The 22,599-nt window shown below is 41.0% G+C and overlaps 1 protein-coding gene across 1 annotated transcript in view; it reads right to left on the bottom strand.

Moving 5' to 3' along the window:
- Positions 1–22,599, bottom strand: part of LOC137985638 (puromycin-sensitive aminopeptidase-like) — a 32,476-nt gene that overhangs the window by 2,547 nt on the left and 7,330 nt on the right. Inside the window, exons 7-23 of the mRNA XM_068833275.1 lie at positions 22,011–22,080; positions 20,858–20,928; positions 19,948–19,982; positions 18,574–18,582; positions 17,479–17,630; positions 15,834–15,846; positions 15,437–15,541; positions 14,486–14,546; positions 13,859–13,968; positions 11,644–11,707; positions 10,155–10,288; positions 8,510–8,644; positions 7,877–8,096; positions 5,899–6,206; positions 3,911–3,963; positions 1,554–1,653; positions 392–439 (exon numbers count right to left, since the gene is read on the bottom strand). Coding sequence (XP_068689376.1) covers positions 392–439; positions 1,554–1,653; positions 3,911–3,963; positions 5,899–6,206; positions 7,877–8,096; positions 8,510–8,644; positions 10,155–10,288; positions 11,644–11,707; positions 13,859–13,968; positions 14,486–14,546; positions 15,437–15,541; positions 15,834–15,846; positions 17,479–17,630; positions 18,574–18,582; positions 19,948–19,982; positions 20,858–20,928; positions 22,011–22,080 — 1,688 coding nt within the window. The remainder of the gene's footprint in view (positions 1–391; positions 440–1,553; positions 1,654–3,910; positions 3,964–5,898; positions 6,207–7,876; positions 8,097–8,509; positions 8,645–10,154; positions 10,289–11,643; positions 11,708–13,858; positions 13,969–14,485; positions 14,547–15,436; positions 15,542–15,833; positions 15,847–17,478; positions 17,631–18,573; positions 18,583–19,947; positions 19,983–20,857; positions 20,929–22,010; positions 22,081–22,599) is intronic.

Genomic DNA, 22,599 nt, shown 5'->3' with positions numbered 1-22,599 from the left:
TGTGAACAAGATGCGCTAATATTATTGGCTGACAAGTCCGTAACCATGACAACATCAACTTCTTCACATTTGAACGATGAAAATAGTATCTTCACTTTGCGCGACGAAGATATCACATTTTAGGAACCAGAAAACTCTAGGTATTTCATCAAACTTCAACATATTCCCCATCATAGTTCAGTGGTTTTTTGCCGCGAGTTGTCTGTAGCCTGTCGCAGGCCAAAATTACCGATGATTTGAATTTACAACCGCAATGAAGCAATTGCATTAAAAAACACTTGTATACGAAAGAAGAACTTTCAGCAGCTCAGTTTATGGGTGTAGGGTATGATCTATACTGTTGCAGAAGTCGTACGCTCACGCTCTACAGCATTTCCATGACTTCATTTACCTGAATTTCCTTGATATTCTCTTCACTTGCAAAGGAATTTGTTGTAACCTGCAGGTAGAAATACAACAGGGAGAGAAGAGTGCTCATTTGCGTGCTCATTGAACTTTTTGCTCTGTTTACCATCGTTCGATCAACTCATATTTTTCAATTTAGGTGCACCTAAACTCTCGAGGGGGTGGGGGAGAAAAGATGGGAAAGAGAACTTGCTCTGGTCTCTCATAAATTTTCATTCCACCCCAAGTATCCCGTGTGGCTTCTCGGGTGTCGAGTTGTCAAAATCGGACCAATGAGTTCTTACTTGATCTTATTGGAAATATGAGAACAAAACAAACTTTCCCGGGATCATGCGATTACACGAAAAATGTCGAGGAATTCTCCGAAGAAAGTTTATTTAGGAAGAAAGCCCATTTCTGAATACCCCGGCCTCGAGAGAGCTTGAACTCAGGCAGTGAAATGAGTGATCAGCATGTAAATTCTCCTCCTAATTTCACACTTAATGTATGGCCCCGAGGGAAACAGTTAGTTTTGTCTTCCCGAGAGTCCTGATGTTTGAAGTCGAGAAGACGAAGACTTCGTCGACTTCGACTCGACTGCTTCTTCGAAGTTTTCGAAGACGAAGCCGAGGGAAACATCATCACACCAGGGAAAACAAACTAACTAGTTTCCCGAGGGACCAGACATTAAGTGCTTTGTTACATTATATTAAGACTTTAACTTCAACAATCGCAGCAAAACATCCAGAGAGGGCAACAACTGCGTAATTGTATTCCAGTCGAGACATTTGAATTTGATCAGGGGCACGTGACCAAGAATCATCCAATCACAGTGCTCGTTTTGTTGAGTGAAAGTCAAGGTATATAACAAGAATGCATGTATCAGTTGCATACATTTATTGCGGCAACCTGGTTGCCAAAGCCAAACCTTGTGTCTTAAATTTCTCGACTTTATCACTCACATAATCCTTACCAAAAAATACCATTGCCGATACCTAAGTCTCTTATGTCAATTATGCTCTTTTAATGATAATTAATGCGCGTTCACATAGAAAAATGTTGTGAGTTTTCTGTCAACATTAGGTCACCTGCAGTCTCAATTTCATTCCAAGGCCAGGTAACATAGCACACAACTGACGTAAAATAATTGACTGTCAGGGGTCCATTACCTGAATGAGTCTAGAGAACAACTGTCCCCCAGCATAGCGGTTGTACAACTCGTTCCAGTGATCTTGAACAAACTGCCACGCTAGTTTACGCCCAGTTAAACTATAACATAAATGATAAAAAATAACTTTGATATTTACTCAGGAAGCTCTAATCACACGAAAGTGGTTTTCAGGGAGGTCTGCATCCAATCGAATTGGAATTTAGAAATGTTGGTTTTTGAGGAGAAGGAGAAAACCGGAGAACCCGGACAGAAACCTCGCGGAGCAGAGTATACCTAAAGAACCAACAACAAACTTAACCCACATAGGGCCACTAGTCCAGAGGTGGGAGGCGAGTGCTATAACCTCTCAGCCATCCCTGATGAATAAAGAACGAATAGACCTTTTCGGCTTGTACATTTCAGATCATGTGATAATACTCAGGAGGTTTGGTCTTTTGTTTTGTTCATTAAAATGAGGGCATGCAAGGATGAATATGCCTGCATGCACTCTTTTTAATCAACAAAACAAAGGACCAAGCCTCCTGAGTATTATCACATGATCTGTATTGGGAAAACAAAATGTACAAGCCGAAGAGGTCTATTAAGAAACAACAGCATTTTCGACTTAACTTCAGCAATTTGTTGTTAATGCTGTCAGAGCGAATAGTCCAACTTAGAAAAAAAATACCGTGGTGTTTTGCAGACCGCGGCAATTCTTGGTTTCCATCCACGTGATGAGACCGGCGACCATGTTGGTATACAAAACAATAGAAAATGGCCTCACAAGTTTTGCATAATGATAGCGTCAAATTCTCAAATGACATTTCACTGCATTGTTCTGTACATCAACATGGCCGACGTGTGACGTCAGATGCAAACCATCAATGGGTATTTCCAAATGGTCCGGATAAAAGCAGACAAACTAGTATTCGTCAAAAATGGACAACAACTTTGAGTTTGCAAGACATGTAAGCATGTCTGCGTAGCTGGCGGTAATAGGGAATTTAAGATCTACGACGGTGACGGTCAACGAAAACGTCACCTCAAAATATAACTTTGGTTTACCATAAGTCTTTCGCGATTACTCGGTCTCGTTCACGTCCTACAATATGGGCGAAGTATCCTAAAAATAAATTGGTACGAGCGGTTTCAGAGTGAATACAGAAAATGAAAGATTCTCCGTTGCATGCTCACGTTGTCGTCAAAACGTCAAATTTGCTGATTTTCACGTCGTGGTTATGCAGAGGACCGCAAACACACTTGCTAAAATCCGTGCTGCGCGTGAAGCACGATTATTTACGCTCTTTTAACCAATGATATTATTGTTTTGTGGCGATGTCGTGGTCGTAGCGGTCGCCGTTCCTTAAATCCCCTATCAATGGCACAAGAGGCAAATTAACGGGCGGCGAAGCTGCGCGGAGAATGGGAAGAAGCACCCTTCCTCATTTCCCGCGTCAAAAATACCGCCAGCTACGTAGGCTATCAGACCTTCTGTATTACATACCCCATCAACAATTAAAATCCAGAGTCAGAAGTCAGGGTGGTTTAGTGGTCATCAATCGTGCCTCCCATCTCTGTGACCCAGGTTCAACTCTGGCCTTGGGTCGTATGTGGGCTGAGTTTCAGTCGACCTCAACCTGACTCGGAGGGTTTTTCTCCGGGTACTCCGGTTTTCCTCTCTCCTCAAAATCGACTCCCAGTCAATTACATCTGGCTGGGTTTGCGGTGCTCCGAGATTACACATGGATCGTATGGCGGCAGCCATGGGCGCCTTCACATGCATTCGGTCCGATCCCGTTGAGTCGGTTGATCCCGAAAAGCACTTGTAGGGAGCGGTCAACAAAGCACACATTTACATTTTCCTATAAGGGCACTCTTGGAAGTGAATGAGTCAAGTACTCACATGCTGTTTTCTGAGAGACTAAGCTTGGTGCACAAGTAGACTTGCGGGTTTGTATAGCCTATTAAGTAATTTTCACAAGAGGCCTTTTTTCCGTCTTGAAGTAAACAAGGAAAATTAGAGCCTTAAAACATTAAAACCAATGTTTCTTTCATTTTTCTTCTCTCTCCTATTTACTCAACGATGATCGATCGAAACATGCCTTGTAAACTCAAAGTTGTTGTTCATCAATGGGTAGTTTTCACGTTACGTCATCGCCGCTTGTTGGTGGACGAAAACAAAAGATCTCTCATTAACTCCTTTTGTTCGTCCACCAGCAATTGTACATTGTAGCATTGTTATGTGTGTCTCTACGGATTGGTTGCAAGCCATCTATGGTGGTCACGCTCCTGTAATTTCTCGCGGCAAACGAGAACTATGTTGGAGAGTGACTCGCGAGACAGAATCTAAATCTTGTTATACACAAAGTTCTTTACCTTCCAGTTACGCCAGCAATGACCGACACTGTGTCCTGAGACCGTACCTCGCTCTGAAACATGAAAGAAGGGAGGTTGAGCATAAAACCGCAACATCAACAAATTGAAACCTTAGTTCAAAATATCGAACTCTGTGCTGTACTTTCACCTCAATCGCTTCATGCAATATGGGCGATGTATCCCGTAATTAAATTGCTATGAACGAGTTTGACTAAAGATAACGATCCACCGTTGTTTGCGCGCGTTATTAAATTGTCATATCCCTACATTTCATTACTTGACATTAGGGGCTTTAAGATCGAGATAGGACGCAGCTCTTTACAACCTCTTATTTCATTCGATCCCTTTTGGACGGAGCTCTATTGTTTTTAGGGTTAGGGTCCATCGTTGTTTGGTTGTTTGTTTTGGTCTATTGTTTTCTGAGCCAATCACGAGAGCCGTTGTAATAGCTGCGTACTGACCCTTAAGATCTGCGACGGCAACGTGGAGGAAAACGTCACCTCCAAATTCACCATACTTTCTCAAATCCTATATTACACTTTGTTTACCCCCCAAAATCTTGCATAATCGTTTGCAATTTCTCCCAAAGGAAATCGAAAACAATGCCTATGCAAAATTTGGGGGACGGGGGTAAACAAGGTGTATTATGGGATTTCAGAACGTAGAGAATAGAACTTTGCAATATCGTAGGTTTCGCGCGATTACTCCATCTTGTTTGCGTCGTACAATGTAGGCGAAGTATCCCAAAAAAAAATTGGTATAAGCGGTTTGTCAGTAAAAATAGTGAATGAAAGTCTATGATTCATATTTGTACCCTCGGATTGTCGTCAAAATCTCACGTCTTCGTTGCTCAGAGTATCGCAAAAATATGTGTTAAACTGTGTGGCGCACGTGTAGCAGCAGGATTACTTTCCCCATTAAACCAATCCAGGTGATCTGGTGACGTAATTCGGAAGACTGGGGTGAAAAATTTTAACGCCGTATCCCACAACCGCGCGCGGCCTTATTTTCGAATTCAACATGGCAGTGGCGAGGTTAGATCTCGTCGGGTCTACTTGAATGTTCATTCAGTAACACGAAGTGTGGTAGACACGGAATGATTTGTTGAGTTTTGGCGATGGAAATACTGCATGGAGTTTGGAAACAACACCTAAGGCCGCGCGCGGTTGTGGGATACGGCGTTAAAATTTGTCTTCCCAGTCCTCCAAATTACGTCACCAGATTATCTGGATGATGTTGTCTTTCCGGGGTTGTCGCTACGGCAGCCGTTTGCAAAAATAGGGAGTTTTGAAACGACGACGGCTACGGCAACGACAACGCTAAAAAGTAGCAATATTATTGGTTGAAAAAAACCAAAATGATCGTGCTGCACATGCTGCACGCATTTTTGAACATTTCTCTTCCGTGCTCGTCAAAATGACGTGAAATGATCAAATTTAAGGGCACGTTCGATTGACCCTATCCCGGGAATAAGAATACGTGGAGTGATTAAAACGGTATGTATGGCGCGTTTCGAAGCAGCAAGGATAATAAAAATATGTTTAAAAATAGCATTTTAGCCGATTTTTGACAATTTTAAGGTGAATCTCCGTAAAAACGAAGGATTTCTAACTTATATTCCATGTATTCCTATTCTGGAATACGGTCAATCGAACGCACCCTAAGGTTTTTGACGACAACGTGGACAAACTGCGGTGAATCTTTCAGTTTCACGTTTTACTTCAAATCCGCCCGTACCATTCCAGTCTAAGGACACTTTGCCCATATTGTGTACTATAAACAAGATAGAATCATCATGAAAGACTTACAATAGCTCAAACTTATATTTTGAAGTGAAGTTTTCGTCGCCGTAACCGTCGTGGTTCCCTAAACACCCTAAAAGCCGGGAGTTTAGGACACTGCAACGCCACAAAACAATACTATCATTGGTTAAAGGAGGGAAAATAATGGTGCTGCATGCAGGTGCAGTACAAGAACGCCTCACTCACCGACAACGAAAATTCCAAGACTTTCTTGATGAGTTCAGGTTGTGAAACAGCTCCCATAGTCCTCATCAACCGAACCTTCTCTTCGTGCAAATCAGCTTCTCTGAACAGCTTCATCATGGCATCCAGTGTGGCAGCATCACCATGTCTTAGGACAGTGCCGTACACCGCTGAACGCAAGTCTGCCGGGACCGTGGACCCACCGTTACAGTGGGCATCAAATCTCTTGCGGGCTTCAGTAATAGTTGCTGCATCACCACTTCGACCCATTACACCGAGAACCAATCCTCTTAAAAGAGCATCTAGATGACCTTGTAAATTACATTTTAAAAAAAACTGATGACGGAGTCATCCCATAGAAAAGAGAATTCAATTCCAATGTTTTCCTCAATAAATCCCGATGAAGAATGCGCATACAGAGTCCTAATTAATATGCCCCCACGTACGTTCAATGGACCTCTTCAGCTTGTACGTTCTGTTTTCCCATTTCAGACCACGTGATGTTCCCAAGGGAATTTTCCTTTAGTCTTTTCAGAAGTTATACATACATATGCACGACATTTGAAAGAAACCGTTCCATAGAGTTACAAGTTACGTACAAGCTGAAGAAGTCCATTTGACTAAATTCCTAACTGCATTCCCAAGGAAAGCAAATTGACAATGTCATTTCACCGACTCTACTCTTGAAGGGAATGTCTGATACACTTTGACAAGGGTGTCATGCTCGCCCATACCACCACACATGGAAATACACGAAAAACAATCGAACACTAGCTAAAATTGTTCACGTGGGTCCAGAAACGCACGTTATGCACGTAGGTCCACCTGCAACTTTGAGATCCAACACGAAGTGTACTCTTACCTTAAAGTATAAGCATTTGCTCCCAATAGCCCACTTTCGATATATCAATATTCAGTCCTAAACAAAAGGCATCATCACGAGGCTCTGGGGAATAAATATAAGGATTTGTATGAGTTTATTCCCCAGAGCCTCGAGATGATGACTTTTGTTTTGGAATGAATTTTAATATATCGAAAGTGGGCTATTTCCAGCAATAAGGGAAGTGAGATAAATGTATATATTTGAGAAAAAGGACAAGTGATCATCGCACTTATCTGGGTAATTTCAGCAATTGTCTCGTATAGACACCTGAAACATTCAGTTGGCTTCAACGACATTTGAATCCATGAACTCTGCGATGTCGGTGCAACGCTCTACCAAATGAGCTATGAAGCCACTCAGTCGGGAACAGCCGAAGTCAATTTGTTGGGCTCATGTGTTCCCGTGGAAGGACTCGATGAATGAAATAAAGGGATATGTTTGAAGTGCGTGTTATAGAAGAAAGAAAGAAGTGATCCCATCGCACTTATCTGGACAATTTAAGCAATAGACCCTTTGCATAAATGGCGCCCAAATTTGAATAACAATACTTGATACATCCTTAGCCTCACATTCATGAGAAAAATCCTTTGTCTTGAAACATAAACACGAGGCTAAGGATGTATCAAGTATTGTTATTCAAACTTGGGCGCCATTTATGCAAAGGGTGTATTGTTGGTTTTCACTGACGTGATCAACAGCCATGTTTTTCAACGAAAACAAAAGAAAACGTTTCCATGATAATAGAGTTGAATTCCCGTAGGATTTGGTCGGGGCTCCAACTTGGCCGCCGTTTCTTTGTTTAGGGGCTCCAACATGGCGGCCGTGACGTCATGTGAAAACCGAAAATTGTCTCTAAGAGAAGAAGTCATGCACGTGAAAAATTCTGGTGGCTTCAACGAGGTTAGAACCGATTTTTTCCGCAATGCCGGTGTAATGCTCTACCAGCTAATCGAAGAAAACACTCAGTTGGAAGCAGGTCAGTTGCTGAATATGTCCAGACATGTGCTCGAGGATTCCTTCTCTCTTTCGTGTTCAACACGCACTACATCAAATATATACATTTTAAAAAATCCTGTGAAGACATTATGATTTTCTTACCTTCGTCTTTCTTCGGCTCCCATCCGACTTCAGACGAAATCTGCTCGTAAAGTTTCTTGCAAAAGGCCTGGAAACTGGCGTAGGACGCAGTGTTTTGCAAAAGCGTGGCCAAGCCGCTAAGGTTTGCCGTTAAATCACTCCAGACTGTGTAGTTAGCCTCGTTTGTGAACTGTTCAGCAAGTTTCAGGAATTCTGTGGTGGGAACAAGGCCTGCTTGTGCCTGAGTGTAAAAAAAGATAAAACTAAACGCTGAATTGAAATTGTCAAACTGTTTAATTTGAATAGAAGACAACACCTATTTAATTTAATAGTGTTATTGAGAACGAAATAAGAAAGTGCACTCAAGGAAGCACTCGGCACAAAATATCTATAAAAAAGAATTTCGCCTGTGTGAAAATTGTGAACCAAGAAGACAGTGGAAGAAACGAGCGCCCCCCTTTCTTCTTTATAGGAAGTTTCAGTTGCATTTTGACCCGAGGCGCTCGCAAGATCGAGATTTCAACTCTATCGGACGATATCCGAAAAAAATAGCCATATGCAGGAAGAAAGAGGATCATCTCTTCCTCCATTTTCGTCGAAAAAGGTCCTTTTCTGAATCCTGAATTAGTACAGATGTAACAAATCTTCACAGACCAGAGCAAAGAGGTCACTTTGCAGTCCCAGTCGGTCTCTTGGAGGAAGACTGTTATCCCTAATGGCTGGTAGAAGAAGCTCCAACATGGCGGATGAGTACTGCACTCGATAGAAACCAACTTGGCCAGGATTTAACTGCAGAGATAAGGAAATACCACATGAAAAAGTATTGTAAAGCTCAGGTAAAACGATGGATAATAATCCATGCCGAGAGTTCTGCACCTCTCTTGACCACCAACTATCGTGTATTGTCATCGACTGTCAGCCATTGTTATTCAGTTCAAACAAGAACACATTTTTGATAGTAGATGATGCAGGTGTCTTCTTCTGATTACCGGCAGGATAGTCGACGATAAATTGTCCTTGACATTAGCCTAAGACACTAGAAGCTCTCGCAAACGCGTGCGTGATTGAGCCTAACTAAAATCGACTATAATAAAACCGTTTTGCGAAAGTTAAGAGAAAAGATGACTTGGCAATGTAAATCTGGTTGTGTGAAGAGAAGTTAAAAGGGAAACCAGCTCATATCCGGTTGCCGTCCGAATTTCAAAAATGTCGGGTGCTTAAGCTCCCTGTTATATCAATACGAACTCTCAAGTGACCAGCTCCCTGCTGCCTTGATAGATGGTAGGGCAACGCAGTCCCGGGAATCGCAGGGTCCTGGGTTCGAATCCCATGAACGCCTGGATTTTTTCAGGCTAGCTTCTTTCTCAACTGCTCAAGTTGCTACACAAACTGCGATGAGTACTTTCACGCAGAATCGCATTCCTGATTGGCTATCAAGAAGAGGTATTCAGATGTGGAACTGCGACTTCAAAACGAGACTGACCGCTGTTGCACCGTAGCAACGCTTGGCCTTACGTAGCAACGGAAGCAAAAATTGGTAACAAGTATGTTTTCAAAGCAAATTTTTCCGTTTACAATGCAAAAACCTGGCGAAAGCGAGGAAGAAGATTTTCCTGGCTCGTGGCTGTCGAGACAGCTCTTTGAAATGGCTTTCTAGCGTGCATTGAATACTGCAACATTAGCCAAAAGGTAAATTAAATGGCTTCATATTTGAGGAAGCTACGCGATTCAAGGAAAATTTTACATGTAAAACCAATATCGCACTTTTGAGATTCATGCGATATTTGATTTTCGCTTGAAATTTAACGAGAAATTTCCTTGTCTGGTGGTCAATTTTCATAAAGAATTAGGATATCCCTTAGCCTAGCGGGGCAAGCTGTTACAAATTCCACAATTTAGAAGCTGTGAGTATTTTGACAGAGGTATTCAACACTATAACCGAACCACTAACCGTTTTGAAATGGGCGCTTCCACCTACACTGTTCAGATCTTGGAAAAACTCTAAAACATTGTTACTTTCTCAACTAAATGTCTATCTTCTCAGTTCTGTAACAGATAGCCAGGTTTCGTTTACACGGTCCGGTAAAGGTTGGGAAGATACTTCGTGTAAAAGGTACGGAAATGTCCAGTGAGGTGTTGGTGTCAGCTAATGTTATCTTACAACAGAAACCATGGAACCTAATCCTAAATACAAAAAAAAAAAAAGAATGTGTCCTTAACGGACTTATCTTTTTTTTAAATGACATTACCAGATATTACCCAGCCGTCACAGTTGAAGATTATTGGCCGATTTACTAACCTTGATCCACTCGTCCTGGCCAACTCCGCCAACTACTAAGACAGAAGACTTCTCCTCCAACAATGTCTCAGCCGCAGGCTCAGTGGGCCTAGCCCTGGTGGATACAGCAATTGGAACTTTCCACTGAAATGAATCTGACATAAACACAAAATGAATAACATATTTTAAGATTTTTGAGATCAAGTGTTTGTCTTTTTTTAGTCGACTCGCTCGGCGCATTATCACCACGATTTGTTGTGAACATTTCAAAATCTACTCACTTCACGATAGAACCTTACCTCAGGGACAGAGTGACGCCTCTCTATAGTGAGTTTACGCAAGGACAAAGGCAACATCCACGAAAACGTCATTCCAAAATACAACTTAGCACTATCGCAAGTATTTCGCAATTATTCCGTTATGGTCACGTTGTACAATACGGGAGAACTATCCTGAAAATGGATGGGTACGAACGGTTTCAAAGTAAAATTAGCAAATGAATGGTTCATTGCTATACGCTAACGTTGTCGTGAAAACCTAAAATTTGGTGATTTCACTGACGTTGTTGTTTTGTGGAGTACGGCAAAGAAATGCATGGAAATTCGTGCCGCACGTGCAGCACGACTCTTTCCCTTTCTTTTTACCAATAATCTTCTTGTTTTGTGGCGCTGCCATTGATGTAGCGTTTGTTGCACTTTATGAAAACCTATTCTCTGTTTTCGCATTCCCCATAATAAACTTTGTTTGCCCCTCCCAAATTTTGCATAAACCATTGTTTTCAAAGGCTCTTGGGAATATGCAGTGTCCCCAAGGACACTTGAACAATGGTTTATGCAAAATCTGAGGGGCAAGCAAAGTGTATTATCGGTAATGCGAAAATAAAGAATACTTAGATGGTTTGCAACCACTCTCGAGAGACACAGATAACAATTCTGCAATCTACAATTGCTGGTGGAGGAACAAAAGGAGCTAATGAGAGATCTTTTCGTTTTCGTCCAACAACATGGCGGCAGCGATGCCACGTGAAAACCACCCATTACCTTTACGTAACGTTTGCAGCAAATTCATACCGGAAGGTCAGTGACGAAGAGGTGTGTCACGAAAGGCACGTAAATGGCTGCACGCCGTCAGTATCCCCGTGCCACTCAACATCGTTTGCGTCCAAAAAACAGCTGATAACGTCAGAAAGTTTCCTTATTACTCTCGTCGTCAAGTAAACAAAAACACTTAGGACAACCCTAACTTAAGAACAAACAAGTGTTTACGCTAATCTTGCTCTAATTCAGTGTAAGTGGAAAGCTAACGCGTTAACAGGACATTTCGTGACATTTACATAGCGTGTATCTCAAAATGGGCCTTTCTGTACATTGGCACTTTACGTGTGACGTCATCTCTGCCATATTGGATAACACAAACAACAGCTGAGGCCTTTCTTCAACGTCTTTTGTTCGTCGCCAAGCATTTGGACATTTTGCTACTGTTATCTATTTCCCTAAGGTTTACGATATACCTTCACTTGAACCATCAGCAGAAAACTTCCGTTGTGAGATTGTCAGCTCAAACGATTCTCCCTTCTGAAAAAATTAAAAAAGGCTGCTTCAACTCCGAACCACTAAAAAGATACTTCTTCGTTAGATGACTCCAGTTGACTATCACAACACGAAATTAAAACTCTCTTCTTCGATAAAATTCTTCAGAACAGGAATGACTCGCACCTTTTCCGTTTCTCTTGCTCGTGTTTTGAAAACCCGGGCATTCTCTACTTTCCTCTACTACGATGACTACATCACTTCTCAATTTCAACGGCTTTCACGCTATGCCAGAAGCTTCGCGAAAAAACAACTCGAAAGCGGCTAGTCCAAAACTGAACAAGATAACGAAATACCGTAAAGGGAATCTCAACTCCTACAAAGCAATAACTTTAAGCCGGAGGAAATAATGCTCGAAAGCAAAACTGTTTGAAAATTTCTCACTGAACAAGTGTTTGCAACTGAGAATAATAAACTCTTGAATCGCTTTCTTCCACGTTCAGATTTCCCAGGAGCCGCCATCTCGAATAACTGTGACGTGTTATGGCTACATTATTGATGGCGGAGCCCGGTAAAACTTAAAACAACAATGAGCGATTCTAAAATTCATTTTAGTTCGAATAAAAGCAATTTGAATGCTTGCGAAAACTATTATCCGAATCTGATTGTGGACATTATTTCCTGTGGTTTACAGTTTTCTTTTTGTTGCAGTGGAGGTTCCCTTTGAAAGGGAATGTTTTGAAGTCTGGTAATATTAAAGTAGTTAAGCTATCAACAAAGGCCGTGTTCTATTGAGATGAACCGTTTTTGAATGGTTCGGTTAATAAACGTTTTCAACCTGCTCCGAATTCGGTTGAAATGGTTTAAAACGATAAGCAGCTTCGCGGCTTTCGCTTTTCGCTTTCGCCGGGACTCTGTAACCTGACACCGGTCCATCTTTTAGGGAGGATCGCAGTTAACAACGCATAAAAGTCTGCTAACGACTCTTCCCAGGATTTGACGGGTTTAGAACCGAAAACGGCAAGAGAAGCGTTCAACTCTGAAACTACAACCGCTTCAACCAGCATGGGTTGAGTTGCTGGTTCTCTACTCTGCTCCCGGAAGCTTTTTTTTTTTTTGCGGGTATTCCGATTTTCCTCTCGACTTAAAAACAGTGACTTCAATTAGTGTCCAAGAGCTTAATACACTTTTTAAAGGGTTGCTTTCGCATGCAAATATTACAGGTTCAAATCCCGTTCTGACCAAATATGATACTTTGTGTTGTACCAGCAATCTATTCTTAATCCCGAATACTTGATTTTCATTGGACTTAAGTTACTTGAGGTAAACCAATTGTAAGAAGGTTAAGAATAGATTTCGGTACAATAAGAGGTATCATATAATTATGCAGTAAGTTTTGTAGCCTGGGGCCACGGTTACTCCAAAGTCGCGAAACTTTTCGCGCCTTTCTCGGGTATCGTAATTCCCTCTGTGTCTTGAGAACGGAGCGATTTTAAGTCAACAAACTTCCCTATCATTTTGATTATTGTTATCCTGAGAATACGTCAAAAGGCCAGCTTATGGGCACATGCGGAAGGCAGTTACGTAAATAACTTTTCGGGCCCGAAAAGTTATCGGGACTTTCGAGAAACGGGCCTTAAGTTATGGTCGCTGTGATGCCAAATTTAAATCACCACAATTACGTTAAACCAGAAACCCATCAGGGTTGACACGTGTAACGCGCGTTCACAGCTTCCGAATATTCAGTGGAAACTGATTGGTTGATTGTTTCAGTGCTAAGTACCATATTTGGAAACCCCTCGCTCTTGCTGTTCCAAATATGGTACTTAGCAAATTGAATATTCAGAACAGAGTTAACTGAATAGAGTGTAATGTGAAGTGCTCGATTTCTATTCAGTTAAGTCTGTTAAAAATATAAGTGCTACACGGCCAACGTTTGTATAAACGTAACCTTTCCTTGTACTTGAATATTCAGAAGCTCGTTTCCCAGCACACAAGGGGCCGTTACACGTTTCAACCCTTATGGGTTTCTGGTTAAACAAAAAGCCAAATGCCAAGTACAGAAAATACAACACTGTGATTTCATCTTAAGACACGGATAATACGGGCTTTCTTTTACGGAGGTGGTATGATAAAAAAAAAAAAAACGAGACAGCTGTATTTTCCTTTTGCTAACACTGATTCATTGAATTGTACCTGTTCTGCTGTAACAGATAGCACAGGATACCCCATTTGTTTCGTCCAGGTGTCCATAACAGCAGCCACAGGCTTGGAACTGGCGTGAGATAGACTGCTCCACAAGTCCACTTAAAAAGAAAAAAAACACAGCTGTGTCCTGAGCCTACAACTGGTTCACCAAAGCGACTTTTACCATGTGCCACCTTCCGCTCTATTTACAGCTGTCTTCACCGCTGTTGCACTCTTTCTCTGCAAGAATAACCTCTACCACGAAACGACTCCCTGTTCTAATAAAATACGCTACCATTACTCTAAAAACGACGACCTTATAAACACATCCCTTCTCCGGGATTGCCCAAATGACAATCTGCCTGTCAAACTGGACAGCGCGGGATCTCAAAGGCTTATCGTCCGGCCAATCACGGAGAAGGGACGTACTTAACTAACCTGCTCGACAGAAAAAAAGGCATTTTATGGCTGAGCTTTATCGCGGGAGGAGCGGCGATAAAGACAACCGTAAAGGGACAAGCAAAACCAAAGTGACAACATAAAAATCCTCTGCTAGCAGGGTACCTCAGACTGTAAATTCTATCCATAACAGCCTTTATACTTTAAAAAGTACTGAGCATAACAACATTCATTCACCTGTTGCTGCAGCGCTGTATTCAAATGTTCTTAGGTAATGATTGAGTCCTTTCTTAAAGTCCTTTAAACGAAAGCGATTTGTTAGATGTAAATCAAGTACAAATCACGCACTTTTTATATTCGGCTTTCTATTTCTACCATTGCCTGTAGGCTAGGAGCAGGAAATTGAGAAGGAAAGCACCGTGGAAACTGCAGATCAGAAAACAGCAATACTGCTTGTGAACATTGCTAACATGAACAAAATTTGAAAACATTTTTTTTCTGTCAACGGTTGCCGCAAACCAGTGAGTAAATGGAGCTGTATACCACCCCCCCGCGCGCGCGCGCACGCACACGCACTTGTTTGACTCCGTCCTCATTGACTCCCTCCGCGAACTGCGAATCAACACCACTCAAGATTCATGTTTGAATTAGTTTGAGTACATATACTTAACTTATATCTTAAAACCCTATTTACATTCGTTTGATTTTTGTTCTCTAACTGTTGGACAAAATTGCATGCTGCACACTTCGGTGGACATTCGACATCCGCGGAGATAAAGGGATCCTCTACTCTAAAAACAAATTAGGGCCGATAAATATTAATGGCTGGAAATACCGGTATATCTCATACTTTGTCGAAAAAAAATGAAAACTTATTTCAGTGATTGAGGAAAAAATAATTGGTCTTCTCTTAATTTTTGTCCTTAAGTTTCCACGGAACCACCATTTTTTTTGCTTTTTAAAAAAGATATGTCACATACAGCATTACATTTGCCTGTGCTGCTTCACAAAATTGACAAGGAATGTCCGTCCCTAGCGGATAGGCAGGGATGTCGAAACGGCGGATCTTACACCTAAGTTTACCCCCTGGGAATGCAGCCTTAGCACCTATAAAATCAAAATAGCGGTCCTGAGAAAATTCAAATCAGCTTGTCATAAAATTGGTGGTTTCATCTAAATGTAACTTACGTGGTCTCCAATGTACTGGTGTAGCATTCTTATGATCGATGCTCCTTTGTTGTAAGAAATCGTGTCAAATATTTCATCAATTTCTCCAGGGTCTCCTACTGTTACCTGCACCGAAACAATGAAGTTTTCATGTTTCATGTTAATTTTGCAGCAATTTTAAGCAATTCATGAAATTACTCAAAGACAGCGACTGTGTAAGGACCTTTTCCATGAACGACAGTAAAATTGAATAAGAATACTCATATCTTCTTCAATCTATACGTTGGGGAATTTCCGGAATTTTACTGTGAGTTGGACATCCACTCAGATTCAAGATGAAAACGATGAGAAAGTATGTTGTTTTTCAAATATCAGTACTATTAGTGCAGAGGAGAAAATCGCAAATAAAAGTGCTTACCTCTATAGGATGACTTGAACGATGTTGGCAGTAACAGAAAGAAAATTGAAAAACAATCCTGATGTCAGTATTCATACAAATCCGCCTTTGCACGGGCCGTGCACATTAATCTCAACCACGTTCAAACAAACTAAAGCAGTTCACTTAAACGTGGTAAACATCTCACAAACCGAGTTTTTTCTAAACTTCTGTAAATGGATGAGACGTTCACACTGAGCGAAAAATGTTCAAAACCATGCATGCTTTGCACGACGCACGTGCAAAATCTAGAAACTTCCTTTATGCTGCAACAAAGAATATGCTGATATGCCCAACTTGAACAAGGGCAAATAAAAAAATAGGAGATTTATTTCCACAGAGCCGTTTTCTCTCTTTGTTTTCAACTGTGCTATGATATTCCTCTCCTCCGACTTTTTTACTGATATGTACAAAAAAATGCCCCTAATTAGATGCACATGGATTTCAATAATTATCACGAAGTGTCTCCTTGCTCTTCTCGCCAACTTCAACATCACTCGTGTCTCGGAATACACACAATTAACGTCACAAAGTGTCTCCTAAATACTGCTACTCAAGTAAGGATAAACAGCTGTATTTACCCTAAGCTAAATATAACGCTTATCTTTACCTATGTTGGTGTTCCGAAACAAAAAAATGGCGGCCATGATGGTGTACCAAACTAATCCTCCAGGAATTAAACTCTATTTTCACGCAAATACTTTCTTTTGTTTGAGTAATGCAATATGGCTGCTGGTTAAGTGAGTGAAAACGCTCTAGGGTAAAGACTTGTTTCCAGATCTCAAAGCGCCCTTGGACGTGAGGTGCCTGGGAATGAAATTAAATCACTGGAATCGGAATGCTAACAGTTAAGCCTAAATATTGTTTTAGGCCTAATAGGCCATTTCCGAGTTCATGTCTGCCTCCTCTTCAAAGCGAGTCTAAGTGCGAAGTTTTTGTTATGAAAATTAGTTTTCATTCATATGTAAAGTAGAACTAATTACCATCAAAAAAACTTTGCACTTAGACTCGCTTTGAGGAGGAGGCAGACATGAACTCGGAAATGGCCTATTAGGCCTAAGGTTAAGCATTTCTAAGGGGTTTGGGCTTTTTCAACAGTTCCATTATAACCTCAGTCTGCATTTACACTGTCCGATTCCAGTGATTTAATTTCATTCCCAGGCACCTCACGTCCAAGGGCACTTTGAGATATGAAAACAAGTCTTTACCCTATAATAGGTGGTTTACAACGAACCTCCAGAGACACAGATAACAATGCTGCAATGTACAATCGACCGTTCCCGAGTTGCTGTTTGTCTTGGTTTTGAAGTGAGTCTTTGGTGCTCAACTATTGAAAGGAAAATGAGTTTGATTGACATAAGAATACGCAACTCATTTCTGTTTGAATAGTTGTGCACCAGGACTCGCTTTGAAACTGAGGCGTGTAGTAACTCAGAAATGGGCTATTGCTGGGAGACGAACAAAAGGAGCTAATGAGAGATCTTCTGTTTTCGTCTACCAACATGGCGGCGATGACGTCACGTGAAAACCACCAATAGGGGCATTTCACTGTTTTGTGAAAATTCGTTTACATTTGTCTTGCGGGCAAAAGAAAGGAGTTCCTACTTTCTGAAAGGGTGAAAAATACCTGTTATGCAAAGCATCGAGCCTTAAGGCTCTGGCAAAGTCAGTGCTGACAAACTGGGTCCAGACGTCAAACTCAGGAAAACAGTGATCGACAAGTAGGTACTCGATCCATGAAGCAAAGCCTTCCTTCAGCCACAAGTGAGTCCACCATTCCTACAGCAAGCATCAAGATTGGGAATCAGAACAGATGTGTCATACAACTGATAAACATCATACCCTTAGCGTCTCAAACAAGTCAGTGTTTTGAATGTTTGGAGGTTAAGATCCATATGGAATCAAAAATTGGTGAAATGAGATCATCAAGGTGAAAGTAATCCTGCGAAAGACTGTTGTGTTGTTGGTGACATAGCGATACTCACGGTTACGTCACCTATTGTCATTAACGTGCCAACCACAGATCTCTTGTCTGTCGAAACAAAGGATTCTTTTGTTCTGTGGTTGGCAAAATTCAACTACCGTACTTATTCGGCTACAAGCCGAGCTCGGCTATAAGCCGAGACCCCAAACTTCTTACGGAAAAAATCAACTTGATTGACACGAATTGTAAATGCATAATACTCGGCTATAAGCCGAGAACCATTTTAGGTCACTTTCATAAATGACGACCACTTTTACTTTCTGTTGTATTTATGTTAATTAGACCTACTGCCCTCATTTTGACACAAATATTCTCTTGAAATTTTATATCGTCCTAGCGAGGCTAGAAAGGCTTATTAGCATTAATACAAAGTAATATTTTATTTGGCCGCCACTACGAAAGAGGTCTATATTACCGTTCTGAAGACCTTAGTGGAAGTCAGAAACGTTTGCAGCACATAGAAAACAAAATTTTGGCGCGAAAAAGGTAAACTATGTTTGGTTTTGGTGGTAAGATTCATTTCATCAATTGAAAATACTTTTTGACTTCAGGTGCAAAGTACATGTAAACTGTGTCCTTGAAACATTGCCACCTCGGTGACAACATTTTCGACGAAAGTGAGTGGGGCATCAAATACAGAAACATAAAAATTAGAACACCACAAAAACTGACATTTTGTTGCCATTACATTGAGGTCATAAGAAAACACTGCGACTTCGTATTTTGGTCACCCCTTACCACTGTCACCTGAAAGTAAAAAAAAAAAAATAGAAAATGTTAGTCTAGAGCAAATAACAAAACGTTTTAAAAAAACAAGGAAATAAAAGAGAAACAATGACAGTTATTTAACTGGACAGAAGCCTTATAAGACAATCTCCATTTGAAAACGTGTGGGATTCACGTGTTAGTGTGGAAAACACAATGGTTCCCATAAAATAGGAATGGAGCAGCTCTGGGATGCTGAGCGAACACTGAGAAGATATCAGAAATCGGAAAATCGGTAACGGAAATGCTTAATGAGCTCAGTTGGTGAACCTTACAGCTGAGAAGAGTGGATGCCCGCCTGACCTTGTTGTAAAAGATTGCAAAGAACTTCGTCGCAGTTAACGCAGGCGACAAATTGCGTTCATCATCCTACAAAAGCAGACACATGCCCAAACTCTCCTTCAGCGCCATTTCTACTTCTACCACATTCCAAAAAACTGTCATTTTTTTGCCTATAACTATAACCCAATTGGAACTCCGCGCCAGTTGACATTTTCAATCTGTTTACAAATCCTGTCAAGGTTCGTATAACCATGTGTCCAAAATCATCCACCTAGTTTTGCAAGTTACCCCCCCCCCCCTCCCCCCTTCCTGACCTTACCCCTGGCAATAACTTTTTTTGTGAGGGGTCTCCGTATCTGTAAAGAATGAGTAATAAAATTGGCACGGCATTGCTATGCTTTTTAGTTGCGGAAAAACGATAGACAAAACCAATAGACGTAATATGTTGAGGCACCAAGCATTAGCGAGCGTTACATTGTAAAACTAGCGAGACTGAGTTCATTCTGAGCATGCGCACTTTAAAAATATCACCGTTAAATCAGTGTGCATGCTCGCAACTGATACTTCAGACTCGACTTGTCTTCGAATCTAACTTGACGTCGCTGATAGATCCCTTTAAATTTGACCGCAATTCCGACTTTGCGATTGCGATTGCGATTGCGAGTCCAATTTCACGTCCATCAGAAGTTCTCCGTGTCGTTTCTTGCTTATCCGATTATAAGAGTGCCTCAGTAAAAAACTGTTTAACAAGTGATCGTCTAAGAGCGTTTTAGAAGGTACCATTTTTTTTACGACTTTCGCATGCGACCAAATTAATCCACAAATTTTGAAATACGCGCAGTCGCCGTGAGGTTTATTTTTGTACCCGTTGGCAACCATCATTGTTTCAAGTTTCCGAGACTTTACAGAAGAACCGGAAGATGATGATTCGCGGATTCCTTGTTAGGAAACAGTCGGAGTTCGCAATCCTTGGTGCCATGCAAAAGGACGAGGTTGTGCTGCGTTACTGTTGCCTGTCATCCTCATGAAATGTTAGGGATTTTACAAGATCAATTAAAAACTTACCAAATTTCCAAACCACATGTGAGCGAGTTCATGACCTAACCAAAAGATTTGACAAATGAAACACAAACGCGAATGACATACTGCAGAATATATGGTGGAATTTTTATATATTTGGACTGCGGCAATTGAAATACATGAGAGATGGAGATCTCTCTCTCTCTCTCTCTCTCTTATCCTGCTCAAGCCTGGTTTATCTTTTTATTTTTCAAGCTTTCTTTGCAACTGCTTAGCTTGCTACTTGCAAGCAACGAATTCCATCTTTCATGTAAAAGACTACCACCAAACAAATCATTTACAATTCACTAATTACACGACTCTCATTGAACAAGAGCAGTACAATTTCATACCAAATCTCCCAAATTGTTGCCTTTCGAGTTACATCAAGTTACTATGGCAACCAGTCGCCAGTCGCTTACGACCGAGAGACGACGCGAAAAATCTTAAACAAATACAAGAGTACTCAAACCTGAAATAAAGTTTGTCATAGTCGAATAAAAATTTTTGCTAACTGAACGCAGTTTATTTACACAAATCTTTGCTTGAAAATGACCTAAAAAAATATTGTTGAGTTTATTGTAAACAGAAAATCGCAAGACCTCCAACAGTTGGGAATCACAAGATATTCCCGATTGTTAATATGTTCTCGAGCTGCACTCGCCTATAGGCTCTTCGAACATCAATGGAAAATTGTACTTGAGATCGTGCGATTTCCTATATTTTTGATACACTCGACAAAATCACCAGATTCTGATGGGATGACAGGAGCACAGGCTCAAATTGCACTCCGTGGAGCCCCAAGGTTACCATGGTAACCACCTGAGTTAGATTGAGAGCGGAAATATCAAAGGAAAAATAAAATGGCCGAAAGTAGTTTCGGTATTTTCGGCTTCCCTTGGTTTACCTTACTCACCGACAACTAAAGCGACATATTGTCTGGAAGCTGCTGAAGAATCCTTTGGGTCTATCAACAAGCAAGTTTCTCTGTAATGGTGTGATCAGAAATATCAAGATGCAACTTAGTCCGATATTTCAATCACTGTAACGGTATTAAAGTTTTCACTGAATTTATCTTAAATGACATTTATTTAAAACAATATTTGATCCTCAGTCGTCAACTACAGCTTCTGGCAATTCACATTTTTGGCCTAGATTGCTAGAAGTAAAGAAGACATGAGAGAATGTTAGCAACAACGACTGTGACTTCGAGCACGAGTTCTGGCCTCGGTTGCTCAAAAGGTGGATAACGCTATCCACCCGATAAATCACTATCCAGCGGATAAACACTAGAAAAACCAACTGAGTTTTCCAATGGATAGTGATTTATCCAGTGGATAGCGCTATCCACAATTCCAACAACTGTGGCCTGGTATTTTAATTACTGCGCATCCGTACTGCGCAGCCCGGCGTGCTCAACTCGTCTTGAGTCAAGTCGTAGCGGTGAGGACGAGTTTGTCAAATGGAAATTGCGTTTGATTTAGAACTGCTTCTTTTAGTTTAAAGTTGAAATAATCATCTACTAACAATCCTCAAGTGTTGGGTACATAATTTGGGGGACTTTCGAGCCAGAAAAGCAGCCTAAATGCCAATATTTTGCTAAAAAAAGTAGTGTGCATAGAATAAACTGGCGGTCCTATTATACGCTTACCGAAATACGTATAGCATGACTTCAAGAACGAGTACAAGTTGTACTTGTTCTCCTACATTCTCTATTTATTCCTCGAAACGACTCGGGTATACTCGGGAAAAACCTAGTGTTCCGAAGAGGAGTCAAACCAATGACCTCTTTACTGACCACAGAAGAAAATTCAGAAACAAGGTTGACGATGAATTTGGCATCTGCTGTTCCGATCTTGAAATATGTTAAAGCATGTGCTTCTGAAACAATTGCGCAAAATAAAAAATACGATCTTCAGAGCTCGGAAAGACTTCAACTTTCTTTGACAACAAAAAGAGGAATGCAAACTACATCCCCGAACCTTCAGTCCGTTCTTTTGTTCTTGCACACTTTCAGCTTACTATTTAAAATAGTTGACCACTTAAGACCAAAAGAGATTTACTTGTACCTGTAAGTCACCAATCCCCAATTTTCCATAGCTCCTATTAAAGAGATATGAACAGAGGTAATCGTAGATTATCGAGTTTAATATGCTCATCAACATATTTTGGTGATACTTTTCCCTAACAGGTGTGTCACCTCCATCTAGCAATGAGCCAACTTCATTCAAAATTAAAGAAAAAATGAGCAAACTTGCGGAGAAATCCAAGCAGAGTTCTTCGGGATCAAACAAAATTTATCCAATCTTGGATAATTTTGGTTAATGACCCATTTTTTTACATTGGTCGCTCTCACGTGTCGTGGGCGACTTCTATTCCTGGACTCAGTTTCATACTCGGTATGGATTTGTAGCTTCACGACGCTCTCCTCCAACAGGTTTCTTATTCCGTTTCCTTGATTTCCCTTCGTAGCTAGAAAGAAAGGAAAGCCTTGCACGGATCTCCTCGATGTTGTCCAGAACTTTAGATGAATAATTAAACTCTTACGTGGTTTAAAACCCGCTATAACCAGTTTGAATTTTAATGCCTGCCCAATGGCGGTACCAGGGAAGACCACCGACAGTGACTTTGTTTCCAGAATCCTTTTGAAGTGCATCT

The sequence above is a fragment of the Montipora foliosa genome, chromosome 14, assembly GCF_036669935.1.
Source record: "Montipora foliosa isolate CH-2021 chromosome 14, ASM3666993v2, whole genome shotgun sequence".
Classification (NCBI taxonomy): Eukaryota; Metazoa; Cnidaria; class Anthozoa; order Scleractinia; family Acroporidae; genus Montipora; species Montipora foliosa.
This window is presented reverse-complemented; position numbering and strand designations above follow the sequence as displayed.